Here is a 17,994-nt window from a genome sequence, read left to right as displayed (position 1 = left end):
AGTAAGCTGATCTTGCCTACAGGTAATAACATGATTCTCCTTCACAGAAGTTCCAAGCTGAAACTGCGATAAGACAGATTTTATGGCAGAATTGTTCCAGATATAAAACTTATATATTTTAACATCTTGTTTTATGAGATTGTTTTGTGGATTTTTAATCTAAAATTCAGAGAAGCCAATATCATCCCATTGGGGATGGGGGCGGGGGGAGTAGCCTGGCAAGTTCAGCTCCTATTTGTAGAAAAGTCTGAATGCACAACTCCTAACCAAACCCTGATCTATCATGCTTCACACTGACAATTCTTCTACACTGATGTAATTTCTGTATAAGAAGAGTACATAGACCTAATCCAGGCATGGGATGCCATGTGCAATCACAGCAAAAACACAACTGTAAATTTGTCATGGACACATATGACAGGGTATATAAACTATAAACACAGCTTCCTAAAGGAATGTTAATATGTGCAGGAAACTGTCACATATAAAGCAGCTTTAAGCTCTCAGCTGTTTGTGGTCAACAAAAGCATCTGAACTACCCAGGCATGACTAAGCACTATTAAAATAAATAAGCCACGTTAGTCATGACTAACTTAAGTCCCATTATTTTCAATGGGACCTAGTCACAACTAACTTAGTTTGTTTGCAACCCAATGTATATGGATTGTTTTCAGCAGATTCTGATGTGTTGAAACATGCATAAAACACGGTGGTTGACATTCAGACCAATGCTGCGCTCATGCTATGGGCGAGGGGTGATGTTCACAATCTCCCATTCCCTTTGAGGCTCACTGTGATGCACAAAAATGTGTCTCTGAAGGTCACACGGCCACCCTCCTCAGGGTCAACTTTTTGGGAAGCACAGTGAGCTTCAGAGGGACAGGGAGATCAATGAATATCATCCCTCCCCTGTACTGTTGGCACAGTGTTAGTCTGAATGTCAGCCACTGAGTTCAACATAAAAGGCAGAGTTGCATGTAATGTCAGTTAATCTGCTTACATTTTAGAACAAGGCCATTTGTCCCAAACTCTAGATATATCTATGTGAATACAGAACAAACTGAAACAAAACACTGGTTCATAAGCTCAAAGACTAGTTTAAGGCAGCAGTCCAAAGCATGCTTACTCGTGTTTTGGATTAAACATTACATGTATATTTAATTGAGGTCAACTACATGCATGTTTAATTGAGGTCAACTGAATTTACTTCCAAGTTAATACATTTAGTTCTTTGATGTTGGGGCAGTCAAAGAAGGGGGGCGCTACTAAACAAAAGGATATGCATTTGCAAAACCTTGTTTCTCCATGGAACAGTCCATGGAAAACCCAAATGATCAAAGGCTGCTGTCAGGGATGAGTTCCTGAAACTTCTAGGAGCTGAGCATGTCTTACGTGCATGCAAGCATCCAGTTTGTGAAGCAGAAGGGATCTTTTTTGTATGGAGCAACATGCCATCATGTGAGCCTCCACCTGCAGTAGCCCAGATGTAGGTTTGTCACTTCAGTGAGGACTAGGCCCAGATGGTGGAATGTGACAACATCCTGTGCAAGCTGGTGCCTTTTCTCAAGTGCCGTTTCTCATACATCTGGTTTGAGACTGAAGTGATGAAGCAGAACTGAGAAAAGCTCCTGCTTATAAAGCAGAGATGACCTAAGGCATTTTGGCAACTGAAGCAGAAAATCCAAATGAAACCCACTCTCCTCCCAAAAGAAAAAATATGACACACCGAGAATGTTACTGTCCTTTAATTGTACCCCAAACACTGTTGCTATAGGTGGGTTGTCTCACCCTATCTTGTAGAACTGATAGCCACAGTCACACAGAACACTTATTTAAACTAAACAACGGAATAATGAAGTGCATTTGCAGTAGAGAACCTAATTTTTCTGTATGTTATTCATAAACACATATAATACCAACATGCTGTCTGAAACACACACATTGGCTGACTTGTTCTAATGAACTAAACTAGTACTACAAAGTAATGCAAAACCTACTTTGAACAGTTTATTAGTACTGTTTTTTATTTTCTAGCCTGAAACAATTCTCTGAGATTTGGAGCGTTGCAGTCAAAGTGACTGGAGCAGATGCACTGTCACACTGCACAGGATAAGGAACATAAAATCATCATTCAGCTGGTCGAGGGTAAATGAAATTAAGCACCAGCTGCGAGGCCCACACTCTCTCCAAGCAGGCAATTGTTTTTTACCCTGATTCCTCTGATTATATAGTTGAGATCTAACTTGGGTAGTAGTTTTACATAATTATTACTTGCAATACCCTTTGATCTCGGTCTTCTGGGGCCGTGCACACTAGCCAAGATGCATGCAGAAGGCGTAGGCTAACTAAGGAGCGAGGAACACACACTCTGCATATACTCAGAGACAGCCCATCCTACAGACGATCAAAATCCTGAGGGACCGAGGTCGGCTGGTGAGTTTCTACCCTGTTTTTACTCGCAAGAAAATTCCAGTCACATGCTATCGGTTTGTTACTATTAGGATAAGGTAATCTGGATCTCGGCCGGGCAAGGGGTCCGGGCTGCCTGCGGTGATCTGGCGGGAGAAGCTGAGCCTAAGTCAGGATGAGTGTCCGTGACCGAAGCACAAGCACTTGCTTACCACAGCAGCTTGCAACAATGGAGCGGCATTTTCCCTGCCTGGATAGCGGCGGTTCCACTCGGCTCGGAAATCCGGCGGGGGCCGGAGGCGGCCGCGGCTTTGGCTGAACAGAGCCAGCAGGGTGCCGAGCAAGAAGGCGCTGGCTGCGCAAGCCAGGTAGAAGACGAGCCGGAGAAGGAACAAGGCCAGACACAGCTGCCCCCTGGCCTCCGGCGGCACCTCTCCCTGCTCCTGCCACTGGCCCAGATGGAAGAGGGAAGCCGCCAGCAGCAGGAGCCCCAGTCCGGCGGCCAGCATGGAGCGGGACAAGCCACGATCCGCCGCCGCCGCCGTCTCCTCTTCGTCGTCCTCTTCGCCGTCGCCCTCGGCCGCTGCTGCTGGGACGCTGCTGCGGCTGCTCTTGCAGGACTCGCCTCCGGGACTTTGCGCTCCAGGAGAGCTGGAGCTGACGGCGGCGCCTGCCGAATCGAGCTGCCCGCCGCCGCCGCCGCCGCCGCCGCTGTTGCTGGAGGAGGTGTTAGCAGTGTCGGCATCGGGGAACATGCTGCTCCAGGCGCCGCCGGGAACAAGCGCATCTCCCGCCCCGGGCCCCCGCTCGCAAGGTCGCGTCTCTCTCGACGACGATCCTCTTCGGGCTCAAGGCACCGCACGAGCAAAGGCAGCCACCGGCCGGGCTCATGCCCGGGATCCGCGAAGGCAGCGACCCAGCAGCCACTTCCCTCTACTGCAAGACCGTCTCCACCTGCGCTGCTAACCGAAGAAGCCGCCGCTACCTTGGACAAACCCTGGCTCTAGTTCATCACATTGCGCCCAGCAGAGGCCCCACTCAGCCTTGTTTGCGAGCAGCAGAGGGAGGAGGGAGCGTCTGAATGACAGGAGCTGCTGGGAATTGAGCCACGTGCGCTCTGGAGGGCAAGGCGGGGCCAGCCACGCTGCGGCTCTGGGCTGGCGATGACGTTTCCTTATTGGTTTGGTCGGTTGTACTGTCAATCTTAGCGCTAAGCAGCCAAGCACCTCAGGCTTCTGGGTTTTGCTTCTCAATCTCAAAAAGAACTCCTTCCAGTTGAATTCTAGATCCTCCTGCTGCTATATTATTAGTAATTGTACTATTATTATTTTTTCTTCTTCATCATTATTCATACCTGATTATTTTTCTGCTCTACCAGAACTAGTTACATGATCATCAGCTGGTTTTCACACCGAGAGTTACTTATGTCCAGCTTTATCCACAAGTTTGGTTATGGGCGGGCCGCCATGCCCCCAAGTAAGCGTGCATAGGTAGGATTGCGGCACTATAGCACGATCCTAACGAACGTGTTTATTCAGACGCTACTCCTGTTAATGTAACTGAGATTTGCAGCCGGATCCTATGCATGTTTATTCGAAAGCTAAAGCTCACACGTTTCAACAAGATTACTTACTAGCATGAACATAGGAATAAAGCTTTAGCTTTACATTCCATTTTTTATCAATTTGGTTGGAAAGAAAGCCTCACAGTGTTAAATGTGACTTCCCCTGGAGTCACATATGGACTTTCTATTAGGTCCATAGAAATGCAACCTAATCTAGTGTCTAGGATTAGGTCTTTCCATATTTTAAATCCTGGGTTCCTCACTGGAAAAGGAGTTGAAGAATATGAGGTGTTAATGTGGATGGGGTGAAGAATTCAGGACTAAAAGTACTGACCTATCATATTTTAAAAGGCTTTATCTTGGAAACTTGAAAAAGCCTTTTATAAACAAAATTGATGCAAAAAAAAAAAAAAGAAAAAACCCAGGAGTGTGTGTTAGAAACCTTTGAGAATAATCTTTTGTAAATGAGATCCATCCATTATTAAAATTGCATTAACCCCTTTCCAATCCAAGCCCATTTTCAACCAAAATAGTTTACAATGGCTGATTCTAAGGCATCAAACCCAGCCAGTTTGCTGCATCACAAAGAACAAAGTGAGAGTGATGCAGTAAGCCTTGTTGTAACACCAAAATTAAAGATTCCAATCAGTTAATAAAGGTATAGGAGCCATACCAGGAAAAGGTGGCAGCTCCAGTGTTTACCATTGGCCGTTGCTAGGCCCTTTTAAAGTTGTATGATGATGGCTAATAAAAAAGAAAGGAAAGACTTAAGATCCCCGTCTAATCTGAGGGATTAGTTCCATACTATTTCTGGAGCATCATCTTTGCCACTTAGAGACAAAGACGTGGCCCTTCTGCAGGGGTAGCATGTGCATGTTTACTCAGTAGTGTGTCTGAGTTTACACCCTAAACAAGATATGTTTAGGATTAGGACCGCAGTTTAGGACAAGCAGTTACTACCGCCGTTTGGCTGTGCTGCTGATATTGGTTCTCTCTGGAGTCTGCTTGCCTCAGGGCAGACATTTTCAGGCGTTTCTCTCAACCTGCCTAAACAACAGCGCTGCTTGCCTGAGGCACTGATTAGAAGGGGCTCAAGGTTTCCCTCTGCTGCACAGAAAGGGAGCCTTGCGCACGCTCACACGGAGGCGGAAGCTCGGTCTTTTTTTCCCTTCGTGCGCTCCGATCCCTCCTTAATCCCTCCCTTCCTTAGTTACGCAAACAGAGAGAAGGCGGGAGAAACTGGGCTCGTTTCGAGGAGCTAGAAGGAGCTGCCTGACGGGAGTTCTCAGCAGACAGAGCCGTCGCCGTTTTGCTAGCTGGCGGTGAGTATCTGGCCCTCAGCTAGGGAGGGCCTGGCGCTGGTGGCGAGAGGGCTATGAGAAGGCACGGGCCGCTCGCCCGCCTTTTAAGGGGGAAGCTGGAGGGCGACTGGTGTTGCCGAAAACCGAAGTGACTATACGGAGTCCCGCCACCTCTGCACGCCTTGCTTCCTGCTGTAACCACTGCGGAGCTGGGGGTGTCCGCGTCAGCCTATGTCCGTGATTCCAGCCCCCCGCAAGTTAAAGGGAAAGAAGGGGAGGGTTTGGGGGGGAGTGGGGTTATCTGGCCTTTCCCCAAAATAACTTGCTAATTATTTGTTCATCCCTTCGTGAAACCATTTGCACGAAACGGCTCTTTTACGTAACTTTCTTTGCAAAACTTAGGCAGCAGCTCTTTCCATACTTACCTGGGAGTAAACCCCACTGAATTCAGTGGGACACTTCTGTCTAAGCAGGTTTAGGATTGTGCTGTGAGCCTCTGCAAAGTTGTAGCTGTCTTCTGTGTAGTCATGATTTGGGGTTCTGTCTAGGTCAGGGTTTCTCAGATTGGTCCCCAGATGTCCTTGGACTACAGTTCACACCATCCCAGCCACAATGGCCTTTGGCATGCAATGGGAGTTGTAGTCCAATGACATCTGGGCACCCACATTTGACAACCCCTGACCTAGGTGCATGTATGGGTGTTTTGATATGTATAGATATGGCTCCAGTTGTTTTGGACAACCTTCACCAAAGGTTGGTGAAGCCACTGTGGGGTTCTGGGTAGGTGGGTGATGACTAGTTGTTTGAAAGCACTTATGCGTTACAGATATGTGGCAGCAGAGTCACTGCTCAGGAGGTTGCAAGCTTTCTTACCCCATGTCTGTGAAGAAGCCAGAACCTTCTCTGTGAGGGTACGTGCTACAGTCTTTGTGGTAGATATACCTTGTTTAAATGTGCCCCCACATCAGACTCTGCCTGCCTGTGGAAAATTTACACATGTGGATGCTTTCAGACAAGGAGTCCTCTTGGTACATTCTGTCATAGGTCTGCTCTTACCATATTGCTGAATATGGTACAATGGTCGAGTGGACTGTACCACTTCTGACAGCAATTCGGAAATACTGTATTGTAATGTTTCTCCATGTAACACACGGATAGCAAGTCAACAACAACAACAAAAGATACTCTAGCACTTCCAGAAGGGAGGTTCTAGCCTGGGCTCTTCCTTGCTGTGCTAGTTTTGTGCTTTTGTTGACTGAGGATTCAAAAATGCGATCCCCCCCCCCCCACACACACACAAATACACCCCTCTATGGTCAGAAGTGGCACAATTCTACCTCATGTCTTCCTCATTATGCTGTATGTTTAGACCAGAATGTTGTACATCAAGGTGAGAAAACTTTACTAGAAGAATAGAATTTTAGAATTGGAAGAGATCTTGGGAGTCTTCTAGTCCAACCCCCAGCTCCATGCAAAACTATTTGCTCTCCTGAGCATTACAGTATGCTTTGAAGACATTCACATCATTAGTTACTGCCTTTCCAACCCACTCTGTGATGATTTCATCCCTTCAGCTGTTTGTCTGAATTCATGCTAGGAGGAGTCAGTGGAAGCTCTACCCTGGTACATGTGAAGAAAAGTGCATCTGAATAGAAATAGAGTGCCTACTAAGGATGTGTGAGCCAGCTCAATTAGAACCACGATTCAAATAGAACCGGCCCTGTTCAGAGAGTCCGAGTTGGAACCAGACCAGCTCCCCAAAGGGGGGTACCGGTCTGAATTGGACCAGGCCCGGTTCTAAGAACCAGTTCATGCGTATACTTCTAAAGAGGAATCCGACAAGGAGGAGCAAGAATCTGGTGAGGAAAATCCATTGGGGAGGAGCAAACGAAAGGATACTTTTAACCTTTAACTTTAAAGTTGGGGGACAGCGGTGGTGGCAGCAGTCATTGGCAGCTGCACTGGGGCTCTTCCAGCCCCACCCCTGCTGGCCTCCCAAATGACACACTTCAGGCCTCTGTACACACATGGACATCATTTTTGAGATGTTCATGCATGTGCAGAGGCCATTTGCATCACAACACGATGGTGAGGCAAATGGCCTCTGCGCATGCATAAATGTCATGAAAATGGTGCGTGTACAGAGGCCTGAATTGGGTCCCAGCCGGCCCCGGCTGTCATATGGGAGGCCGGGGGGTTGGAGGAGTTGCCGCGGTCATCTCTGTGTCCCCATCACCTGGAAGTTAAAGGTAAAAAATACCCTTTTGCTCCAAGGTAACAGACTTGACCCTGTTACCTTCCAAAAAAACAGTTGCATGTTTTGCTTTCCCCAAATCATGTAAGTCTGTATTGCTAAAAGAGTATGGCAGAGACTTCTGGCTCCTTTCCTCTGGAATCACTGGAGATTAAGATAGGGGACTGTCCTTCAAGTTGCAGAATAAGCAAGCCTCTTGTGACAGAAATACTGGCTTCTCCCTTCCTTCCAGAGTGTCTTCCTTGCCCGTGCGTTTATGCAATATGCAGCTTTCCTTGATTATATTTCAATGTTAACATGGATCCTTTCTGCTTGTCAAACATAATAATTTTTCCCATGGCTACAGCAGTTCTGCAGATCAGTGTTGTTAACGTGCCTGCCAACGTGCTTGCCTTTTGTGTGTACACGCAGTTTATAATACAACCATCTGTAAAATGTTCCTTACTCCCTCCCTCGCCTTCAACAATTCTACCCAAATAGGAAATATGGTAATCATTAGAGCCTGAGCTTTTAATTGTGATTATTTTTCTAATTGCATTTCTGTGTGGGACTTTGCATGTAGTGCCAGTTCAGTATGAAGCAAGTACTATATTTGTTAAGCTTCTGTGCACATTTAAGAACATAAGAACAGCCCTGCTGGATCAGGCCCAAAGCCCATCTGAAGTATCGGGGTACCCCTGACCCCAATAGGGGACCACCCAGTGGGGTCCTTAATTGCACCCCACATCTAGTTTTACACAGTGGCCCACCAGATGCCACTAGAAGCCTACAGGCAGGAGTTGAGGGCATGCCCTCCCTGCTGCTGTTGCTCCCCTGCAACTGGTACTACTCAGAGGCATTCTCCAACTAGTAGCCGATGATAGACCTCTCCTCCATGAAGTTATCCAAACCCCTCTTAAAGCCATCCAGGTTGTTAGCTGTCACCAAATCTTGTGGAGAGAATTCTACAAGTTGATTATGTGTTGTGTGAAAAAGTACTTCTGTCTGTTAGTCCTAGATTTCCCGGCAATCAATTTCATGGGATGACCCCTGGTTCTAGTGTTATGTGAGGGGGAGAAGCATTTCTCTCTATCCACTTTCTCCACACCATGCATAATATATAGACCTCTATCATGTCTCCCCACAGTCGTATTTTTTCTAAACTAAATAGCCCCAGGTGTTGTAGCCTTGCCTCATAAGAAAGGTGCTCTAGGCCCCTGATCATCTTGGTTGCTCTCTTCTGCACCTTTTCCAGTTCTACAATGTCCTTCTTTAGATGTGGTGACCAGAATTGTAGGCAGTACTCCAGGTGTGGCCATGCCATAGTTTTGTATAAGGGCATTATAATATTAGCAGTTTTATTTTCAGTCCCCTTCCTAATGATCCCTAGCATGGAATTGGCCTTTTTCACAGGTGCCGCACATTGAGTCAATACTTTCAACGAGCTGTCCACCATGACCTCAAGATCCCTCTCCTGGTCAGTCACCGACAGCTCAGATCCCATCAGCGTATACTTGAAGTTGGGGGTTTTTGTCCCAGTGTGCATCACTTTACACTTGCCAACATTGAACCGCATTTGCCATTTTCTCGCCCAATCACCCAGTTTGGAGAGATCCTTTTGGAGCTCCTCACAATCCGTTTTGGATTTCACTACCCGAAAGAGTTTGGTATCATCTGCAGATTTGGCCACCTCGCTGCTTACCCCTACTTCTAGATCATTTATGAATAAATTAAAAAGCACCAGTCCCAGTACAGATCCCTGGGGGACCCCACTTCTTACTTCAGATCCCACTTCTTACTTTATGCAATTTAAATTGCATAAAAAGTTCAGACGGTGTGTTCGTTCTATATTCTTGCTTGTGGACTATTGTTCTTTGGGGCCAAGGGATAGCAAATAAAGATTTTCTTTTCATAATATAAATATCTGAAATGTTCAGTGCTGCATATCCCAATAAAAGTAAAGTGTGCCTTCAAGTCAATTTCGACTCCTGGTACCCACAGAGCCCTGTGGTTTTCTTTAGTAGAATACAGTAGGGGTTTACCATTGCATCCTCCCGTGCAGTATGAGATGATGCCTTTCAACATCTTCCTACTTATCCCAATAGTGAATAGAAAAACAATTATAAGGAATTAACAGGTTTACTATATTTGTTTCTGGTAAAGAGAAATGAATCTCACTTGGTAGAACTGATAGTCAGGTATATATTCTCATTGAAGGATGCCATGTTACAAACATTAACAGCCCAGTTATTAGTGTATTTTATCAGAAATATGTCCCACTCTCTCTGAGATGTATGCCTCAATATGTTGCTAAAATGAGTTCTTATGAGAGCTCATAGACATATAACAAAATTGCTATAATTAATTTAGCAGATTAAAAGACATGTAGTACTTTGGTCTTGAAAGATACCTTCAGACTTAACTGTGGTGATTAAGTTGCCTACAAACGATCAGGCAGGAAAACTATACCAGAAATTGGCTTAGGCTGGAGTTTTTGAGCACAATTAACTAACATAGGTAGCATATTTATGGGTTAAAAATTTTTTGGACTTGTTAGTATATTTTCAGGAAAACACTGAAAAACCTGTATATCACTGAAATATGTGTCACTCTAATATATATTTCATATGCAGCGTTACAATTGGTAAACCAAACTTTCTTTGTGCTAGTTTGTATGCTTGTAGCACAGTTGTAATGTTACAACAACTGAGCTGTTATTAATGCTGAACAGAAACAAATAATTCAATACAACACTTTCCTCAGTGAAATTATGTGCGCGGAGATAAAAACAGCAAATGTTTTTCTGTCATGTAGCTGGAGAAACATTTATCTTGTGATAAATCCTTCTGTCAATTATTTACTTTATGTCTATTCTTCAGGTTTTAAAGTTGTTGATACGGATGTGCACGAACGTGTTCGGAGGCAAGCACAATGTGCGCATGCCGGGTGCTTCCGGTCTGAGGAGGCAACGGGGCGGCAGGGAGCCACGCTGCCGCCCTGCCAGACTCTTTTAAACTGCAGCGCCAGCGGGGGAAACACGGCAGGGTGTGTGTGTAAGAGCACCCTCCCCAATCCTTAAAGGTATCCCCCGCTTCCTTGAGCCACCCCTCGCCAGTTCTGAACAAATCCCTAGTTGTTGAACCAGAGCGCAAACATAAGCACATGTATACAACCTAATTTAATATAGTTATAGAGAGGGATTCTTCATAACTTGTTTCATTTTTTGGTGTAATGAATTTCAGTATTCTGTTTGCAGCACTCCAAGCAGTATTTTTTGGTCATGGACCGGTATGAAGATCTGTCGGACTGTGAAGTGGATCATTCCTTCTTTGATAGTGATTTTGAGGAAGAGGTGAAGAAAGAAGCAACAGCCACAAAAATAGATGGAAAGGAAAATGGTGAGCACACACAAGTGGAAGATACAAGTATAGGAAATCCTGATGTTAAAATAGAAACCAAAGCGGTGGTGGTTGACTGTTCTGAAGAAGAAAGACGAGAGAAAGAGACAAAATCTCAGGAAGTGTGCACCCTAGGCAATTGCACTGATCATCCTGAGAATGCTTTGTCCTTTTTAGCTTCTTTGCATTCAGAGACTGCAGGTACATCTTGTAGTATCTTGGCAGAGAGTGAAAGAATGTATGACAAAAATATTGCAATTCAAGTTCCACAAATAGTTAAAGAACATGAAGAAAATTACTATACAGATGAAGAAGATAGTAGTGATGACAGCAGAAACCAGAGGGTTAAACTTAAGATTTCTAAGCAGTCTAACAGTGCAAAAATTAACAAGAATATTGCAGCCAGTTCCTCTTCCTCTTCGTTTTCCCCATCCTGTAGTTCTGATACAGATTGTTCAGACACAGATTCTGATGGTTGCTTGTCAGATTCATCTTCTTCTTCTTCCAAAAAGAAAAGCATGTGTAGTTCAGCTCTTCTTTCGCCAAGACAAAAATCTACTCCAGGAATAAAGTCAGCAGAGGCAAAACCAAAACTGGGTGACTATGCAGAAGAATCTGAAGATACAGTAACTGATGTAACTCCTTTGTCAACACCAGACATCAGTCCCATCCAGTCTTTTGAACTTGCAGCATCCAACGATAAGAAGCTAAAGATAAAAAGACAAGAAAATGTGAGCCAGGACTTGTATGGTAAGCTTGAATACAGTATATAAATTGCAGATACATCATATTTATAATTACAATTAAGTGCAATTAAGATCCAATCTTGAATTTCCTTTTCACTAGATCCCGACTTAGATCACAGATGTCATCAAAAGGCCTTGCATGATGCTGTGGACTTGAATCATCTTTTGAAAGGTGACTTAATTTGCAATATGTTACTACTTTTTATGTGTGTGCTTGCTGTTATTTCAGATCTGAATCAAAATTATTTTCAAGGTCTCTTAAAGGCCCTTTGGCACTGCAATATTTACAAAAGCATTGCTGTGGTAACCTATTTTTACAGCACTTTAAATGTGAGAAGCAACTTGCAATATTTTTCTTTGTTTATCCTTGTAACAACCCTATGAGGCTTCCGTTGATATTAGAATTCAGAGTGAGGGTAAAAATCTGTGTGGCCACATTGGCACCACAAATTACAGAATGTAGACTCTAGAGCAGAATCTGGTAGCCTCTTCAGAACCCTGAAAATGCTGGGGCGGGGGAGAGTGTGGGTGTGGGTGTTAGTTAAAGACTACACTGGTAGCCAGGTCTTGCAACTGAAGAGAGGAATCTAAAACTTTTTACAAAAGGCTTAAAAACTAGAGGAGATTTAAGGGGCTTCTGGTGGTCAGCGAAAGACATGTTTTCACTAAGATAAGCTCCTGGTCCCTGGCCAAAATCTCAAATTCTAGAAAATACATAATTATCTCTCATCAGTCAAGCCAGGCATGGTGAGATGGAGGCTGCCCTGTGTCAGGCGTAACAGAGCCTGATGACATGGCTCATTTCATATCTACCAATTCTGTTACATCAGAACTGGACCAGAGTCAGGTACTTCACTATCTTACTGTAAGGATGCTTTCTTATTTTCAACCTTTTCTCCTAGCTGTAGTTCATTGTTGAATAATTTACTGGTATGTTAAGAGACAATGATCAGTGATGACTCAACACCAGATATATAATTATGGCAATTCAACTTGTCCTTATGAAGTGATAGCCCACAATTATTACAGTACATGAATAATGAAACATGGGCTTGCCCTTTGTTCTACTATCAGTTGTAGTGCTGATAAACACTTTCAAATCTTTTTCCTTGTCCAAAAACACAAATCATATTCTAGCTTCATCTTCCGTGTACTCTTGCGGCACCACAGTAAATTTGTACCATGCATTCGAGGGGCCTGTATCCAGGTTTACTTTTAAATTAGTGGAGGTACAATCATTCACACAAAAACATGTACTATATAGTAGAGATGTGCACAAATGAGATTCTGCTATTCGAGCTCAAATCAAATGGCAAACTCATCAAATTGATTTGTCGAAAACAAATCACCCTCGAATCACTTGAATCAGTTTAGGTGATTTGAGCACCATTTTGATGCCATGTTTCCAGGGAGAGCTGGAAAAGCCTGCCTCAAAAATGGCACAGTTTTTCTGGAGAGAGCTGATCTACCAATTGGGGTCAGCAGAGTCAGTGGGTAGACCAGCCCTCCGCTCTAGACTTAGCACAAAAGCCAGCCTCGGAGGACTGTTCTGCTGGGTTGACAGGTCCTTTGAGGCAGGCAGCACGGAACAGAGGGCTGGTCTACCCAGAAAAATGGACCTGCACTGTGGGATTTCCAGGGACCTGGATGACGTATCCTGACATCTGCACCTCCATGCTGCCAGAGGCAGCAGCATAACGTCTGGGTGCGCAGCACCAGAGCACCAATCATCTGCAGGGGAGGCAAGCTTCTCTAGCCTTTCTCCCCATGTGCCCTCAAGCTCTTCTCACTGATCATGAGAAAGGACTCTACATGTGAGGACTGTAAGATACTCCTTTAGGGCTGCTTGCAGTCTTGGTAGAGCTAGATGGACCAGTGGCCTGACTCAGCAAAGGTAGCTTTACGTGCATGTGTGTGTATACAATATATATACACAAACTATAAGTGAAATCCAAAAGAATACAGTACATCCTTTGAGAGAGGATATAAAAGTATAATAGGAAGATCGCAGCGCTCTAATTTGTGGAAGAATGTGATATGCAAGAAATAATCTTTGCATCACTTAATGGCATAGATTCTTAAAGCTGGTGTTTATATATAAAAGTAGAGCTGGAAAAAACCTAGTAAATAATGTGGTGCTAAAATATATGTTCATCCTTTTGTGGGTCTAGCAGATATATATGGGTCTTACTAAATAAAATATTTTCCACCACTTATCACACAAATAGAACAATGTCTGTAGATGAAAGTAAACCATTATACTTTAAACAAAGAAAGCAAGTAAACTAGTGTTAATTTTTCAGTCAAAATGAAAAATGAACTTGATCAAAATATGTGGGAGTCACTGTGGTTTTATAATACATGTACAGCTTCTGGTAGATAAACCCTTAGTCTTGGTTAATGTTTATGTCTTCCTTCTGAAGATTTTTCTGCTGCTGTTCCTGTATTCCTGTGGAGATTCTCTGGTAAATGTTTTGTTTCAGTGTTGTAATGACTTGCATTTGGTTCACACATAAGCTGCTCAATTAGGCTATGCCTGTATAGAATCCCATCACTATCTGTGTAGGCTTCCAGGAGGGCTCCCTTTCCCTCCAGAGGCCAAAACAGGCAACCATTGCCTGAGAGCACCTCTTACTTCATGTGATGTCTGTGCTTATCAAATCCCTACTACCATACATTAGCCCTATTCAGACATTATGTTGTACGAGTGTACAGATGTTTGTATAGTAGGGGTGTGCAATTTTATTCAACCTCGAATCAGGGATGATTTGGTGATTTGTCTTCGAATCAAATCACCCTCAAAATAAAGGGCCTGATTCGGGTGATTTGAGCACCATTTTGAGGCCCATTTTCCCAGTAAGAGCTGGAAAATGGGCCTCAAAATAGCACTTTCCCCCCAGGGAATCTGGTCTACCAATTGGGTTCAGTCCTCCGAGGTGGGCAGATGCATTAAGATCAGAGCGGAGGAGACAAACTAAGTTTGTCTACCTACCAACCCCAATTGGTTGACCAGTTTTCCCTGGAAAAACAGTGCCATTTTGAGGCCCATTTTTCCGGGAAGACCAGCCCTCTGCTCTGCCCACCTCAGAGGACTGGTCTACCACATAGACCAGTCCTCCGAGGCTGGCTTTTGTGCTAAGTCTAGAGCAGAGGGCTGGTCTACTTACTGACCCCAATTGGTAGACCAGCTCTCCATGGAAAAACTGCCATTTTTAAGGCAGGTTTTTCCAGCTCTCCCCAGAACAACAGGCATCAAAATGGTGCTGAAATCACCAAAACCGATTCAAGTGATTCGAGGGTGATTTGTTCAGACAGCTGGCCAAGCTGGCTGTTTTTGACAAACCAATTTGATGAGTTTGCTATTCGATTTGAGCTCGAATAGCAGGATCTGTATAGTACATGTTTCTATGTGAATGGTTATCCCTTCACTCATTTTAAAATTAAACCTGGATACAGGCCCCTCGAATGCATGGTACAGATAGGAATTTACTGTGTATCTGTGTTCAACACATGTAAACAACTGTACAGGAGACTCTTAAATATTACAGGGATTATGTTTCACAAAAGTACTGTAAATGTTAAAACTGCAATATTCAAAATGTAAACCAAACCTGAAAAATTGGGTTAGGTTCCTAGGAGTTCCTGAGAAGTGGTATGGGCCCCTCATTCGAAGCACTGGGGATTTAAAAATTAAAGGGGTTATAATTTCCTTGCTGTATATCTTCCGTTCAGGTGTTGTCAGAGCTCAGTTTGTTTTATTATCACAAGTGAAGCTGAATATTTCTTAGTGTATACTGCATATCTAGTTAACTTATCAGAAAAGCAGAGCAATAGAGAATATTGATAATGAAAGGGCATGGAATTTAGGGTAGCATTCACAGTTGTTTTTAGTTTGGAATAGCATTCCATATCCTGGAGCAAGCACTCCTGTTGCACACCAGAACAACTGTGGATGCTACCCAATGAGATGTATAATTTCCACAAAGTTTGGTGGCATGAAAATATATAGAATATGATGAGATCTAAACTCTTTTTCTGATGAGCTGGAGGGAGGAAAATTTGAAGAAAACTTGAAATATGTGCTTGTCAGATCTAAACTCCCTTTCCCATTTTAAGAACATAAAATGCATTGGCATGCATTGAAACTACTGTTGTGCTGACGTAATGCAAGAAGATGGGGCCCTCAAGGCCATTTGTGGTGTTCTACTAATGGATGTGCAACATTGTGGGAGATTTCTGAGATATATATGACTTTGCGCAACATGTTGCACTAGTGCAAGAACTAGTTTGGAGCAGAGTTTTATTTCTTGGCGCAACATCATTATGCCATGTCCTTATGCTAGTTCAACAGCATTACACTGATGCAACACTACTGGATGTAGGCCGTTATAATTGTAGTTAGCAAATCAAATTGTATTGTTTTGTATATTTGTCAAATTTAAAAGTATAAATGTCTTGGTTTTTAGTTAAACATTAATTACAAATATACCCCATATTAGAGATGGAACAGCAGACTGCTGTAGGTGAAGGTCCCTCAGTTTTTATTAATTGGGAACACTGAAAGAAAAAGATAAAATTGAAAATTGAAACAAGAACTATTGACACTGAAGTAAACAAAAGGAAGCTTTTATTATCTAGACAGTTTTTTCTATCCTGGATAGTGTCAACATTGTGGAAGAATCAATACCAAATAAAAAGTTGCCACACCTGTTTAGCAGAGCAGTCGAATTAGTGTATAAATCACAAGCAACAATGCCTCAATCCTTCTTTCAAACTTTTTTGAACTGTCGGTGGGGCGGGGAAGACCCCTTAAAATCCATCCTGGCAGGTCACCATATTTAAGGTCTTTCTGTAAATCTTGACCTTTAGTTAAATTTAGTAATGGTGTTGAAATCTTCAGTAGTCTGTACAGCAAGAGTCATTGTAACTGAATAAAATTAGCCACATGAAACTCAATTTCATTTTAAAATGAAATATATGCTGTCAGGCACATAGGCGGAACTGGGGGGGCAGGCACGGCACGTGCCTTAGGCGCCACTGAGATGGGGGTGCCACACCAGTTCCTGTCACCACCACCCCGTTGCCCACCTGCCCAGCCCCAGGGCCCCTCAGCCACTTGCCTCCAGCTCCGGCCTAGGATCGGCAATGAGGCCTAGGATCGGCAAGGCCTGCAAACTGCAGAGCTCTTCTCTCCCCGCCTCTCAGCTGATCGGCGGGTGGGCGGGGCTTCCAGAGAGGCCTCCAAGTAGGCCTCCCTGAAGCCTGAACTCGGCAGGCCCCAAGGGAGGCAAGAAGGAGGCTGGCAGAGCTCCCTGCAGCAGACCAGACCACCCAGCACAGCTTTTGCAAGGTAGGCTGTGAATTCCTTTTTGTGATTACCCCCATATATAGGGATCTGCTTGCCATAGGGCTTTGATATGGGTGGTGGGGCGAGACTGAGAAGTCTCTGAATATTTAATTTAAAACAGACTGAAAAATGTGCTGGCTTTAAAAACAAAAACTATCTAAGGCCTATAAGTGGCTTGTTTCGTGTCAGAAAATTACAAAAACTTCTGGAACAAATATTTATTTATTCATTCTTTCTTTCATTCATTTATAAATGCACTTATGTTCAAGTTGTTTTGCAACCCAGAAGGTCTGAGTGAGAACTGTGAAGCATGTGTTGTGCTTTTATTTTATTTTTCTTGTGTGTGAACTGCTCTCCAATAACTCACAGGACTTCAGGGTACATCTGGCCAACATGTGAATGCAGCACCTCCATTCCAGAGGAGATGTGTGTTAAAGGGCTTTAAAAGCCTCATGTGAAAAACCTCCTGGAATCAAACTTTACTGAATTTGTTCAAGAATTCTGAGAAAACAAACATAGGCTCACCCTGCATGGTTGAAAGTCTCCTTTGCTAATCTGCAGCGAGGGGGCCATTTTAATAATTAGCGTTGCTAGTGTGTTCTAGGCATTAAAAGTAGCACAAATACATAGTACTCAATGTATATCACTATATACTGTGAAGTGTGCATGTGTGTATTCAGTGAAATGTATTTCCAAGTAGCATACTTATTTTGAAATATCAGACTTAAATCCTTGGGGGCCTGGGATGTGTGGAGGCCCTGGACTTTGAGGGGCTGGGGGCCCATTTTAAAATCTCATCTTGGCCCATTCCAACCTTGCTATGCCCCTGGCGGTCACTACACATGGGTTTCTGCACAACACCTGCACAGAAGAAACTTCCATGTAGAAAATGTGTCCCTTGTAAATTGACTGTGAATTTTCCATCCATGACTGGGATATTTGAGAGTTGGAGTCAATAATAAAAGAACAGCACACTGCTTGTGACAGGAAGGGGCA

The 17,994-nt window shown here is 43.8% G+C and overlaps 2 protein-coding genes and 1 long non-coding RNA gene across 5 annotated transcripts in view; 1 reads left to right on the top strand and 2 right to left on the bottom strand.

Annotated features, from left to right (window-relative positions):
* The window catches only part of SNX25 (sorting nexin 25), a 93,502-nt gene extending 89,489 nt beyond the window's left edge, over positions 1–4,013 (bottom strand). The window contains exon 1 of one of the 2 annotated variants that reach the window (XM_053256496.1): positions 2,622–4,013. In XM_053256496.1, coding sequence (XP_053112471.1) covers positions 2,622–3,164 — 543 coding nt within the window. In that variant the 5' untranslated portion in view covers positions 3,165–4,013. The remainder of the gene's footprint in view (positions 1–2,621) is intronic. The other variant, XM_053256495.1, reaches the window with a different exon arrangement.
* Positions 4,014–9,627: 5,614 nt separating this feature from the next.
* On the bottom strand, positions 9,628–16,765 carry LOC128327574 (uncharacterized). 2 transcript variants are annotated; one of them, XR_008308682.1, is made up of 3 exons: positions 16,359–16,765; positions 15,263–15,326; positions 9,628–11,612 (listed from the first exon to the last, which is right to left on the bottom strand). It is a non-coding gene; the product is annotated as an uncharacterized LOC128327574 (long non-coding RNA). The 2 variants fall into 2 exon arrangements; XR_008308681.1 differs by lacking the exon at positions 16,359–16,765 and adding an exon at positions 16,141–16,210.
* The window catches only part of CFAP97 (cilia and flagella associated protein 97), a 34,968-nt gene continuing 27,761 nt past the window's right edge, over positions 10,788–17,994 (top strand). Inside the window, exons 1-2 of the mRNA XM_053256498.1 lie at positions 10,788–11,655; positions 11,752–11,823. Of these exons, the coding sequence (XP_053112473.1) occupies positions 10,788–11,655; positions 11,752–11,823 (940 nt within the window). The remainder of the gene's footprint in view (positions 11,656–11,751; positions 11,824–17,994) is intronic.

This window comes from Hemicordylus capensis, chromosome 5 (assembly GCF_027244095.1).
Source record: "Hemicordylus capensis ecotype Gifberg chromosome 5, rHemCap1.1.pri, whole genome shotgun sequence".
Classification (NCBI taxonomy): Eukaryota; Metazoa; Chordata; class Lepidosauria; order Squamata; family Cordylidae; genus Hemicordylus; species Hemicordylus capensis.
This window is presented reverse-complemented; position numbering and strand designations above follow the sequence as displayed.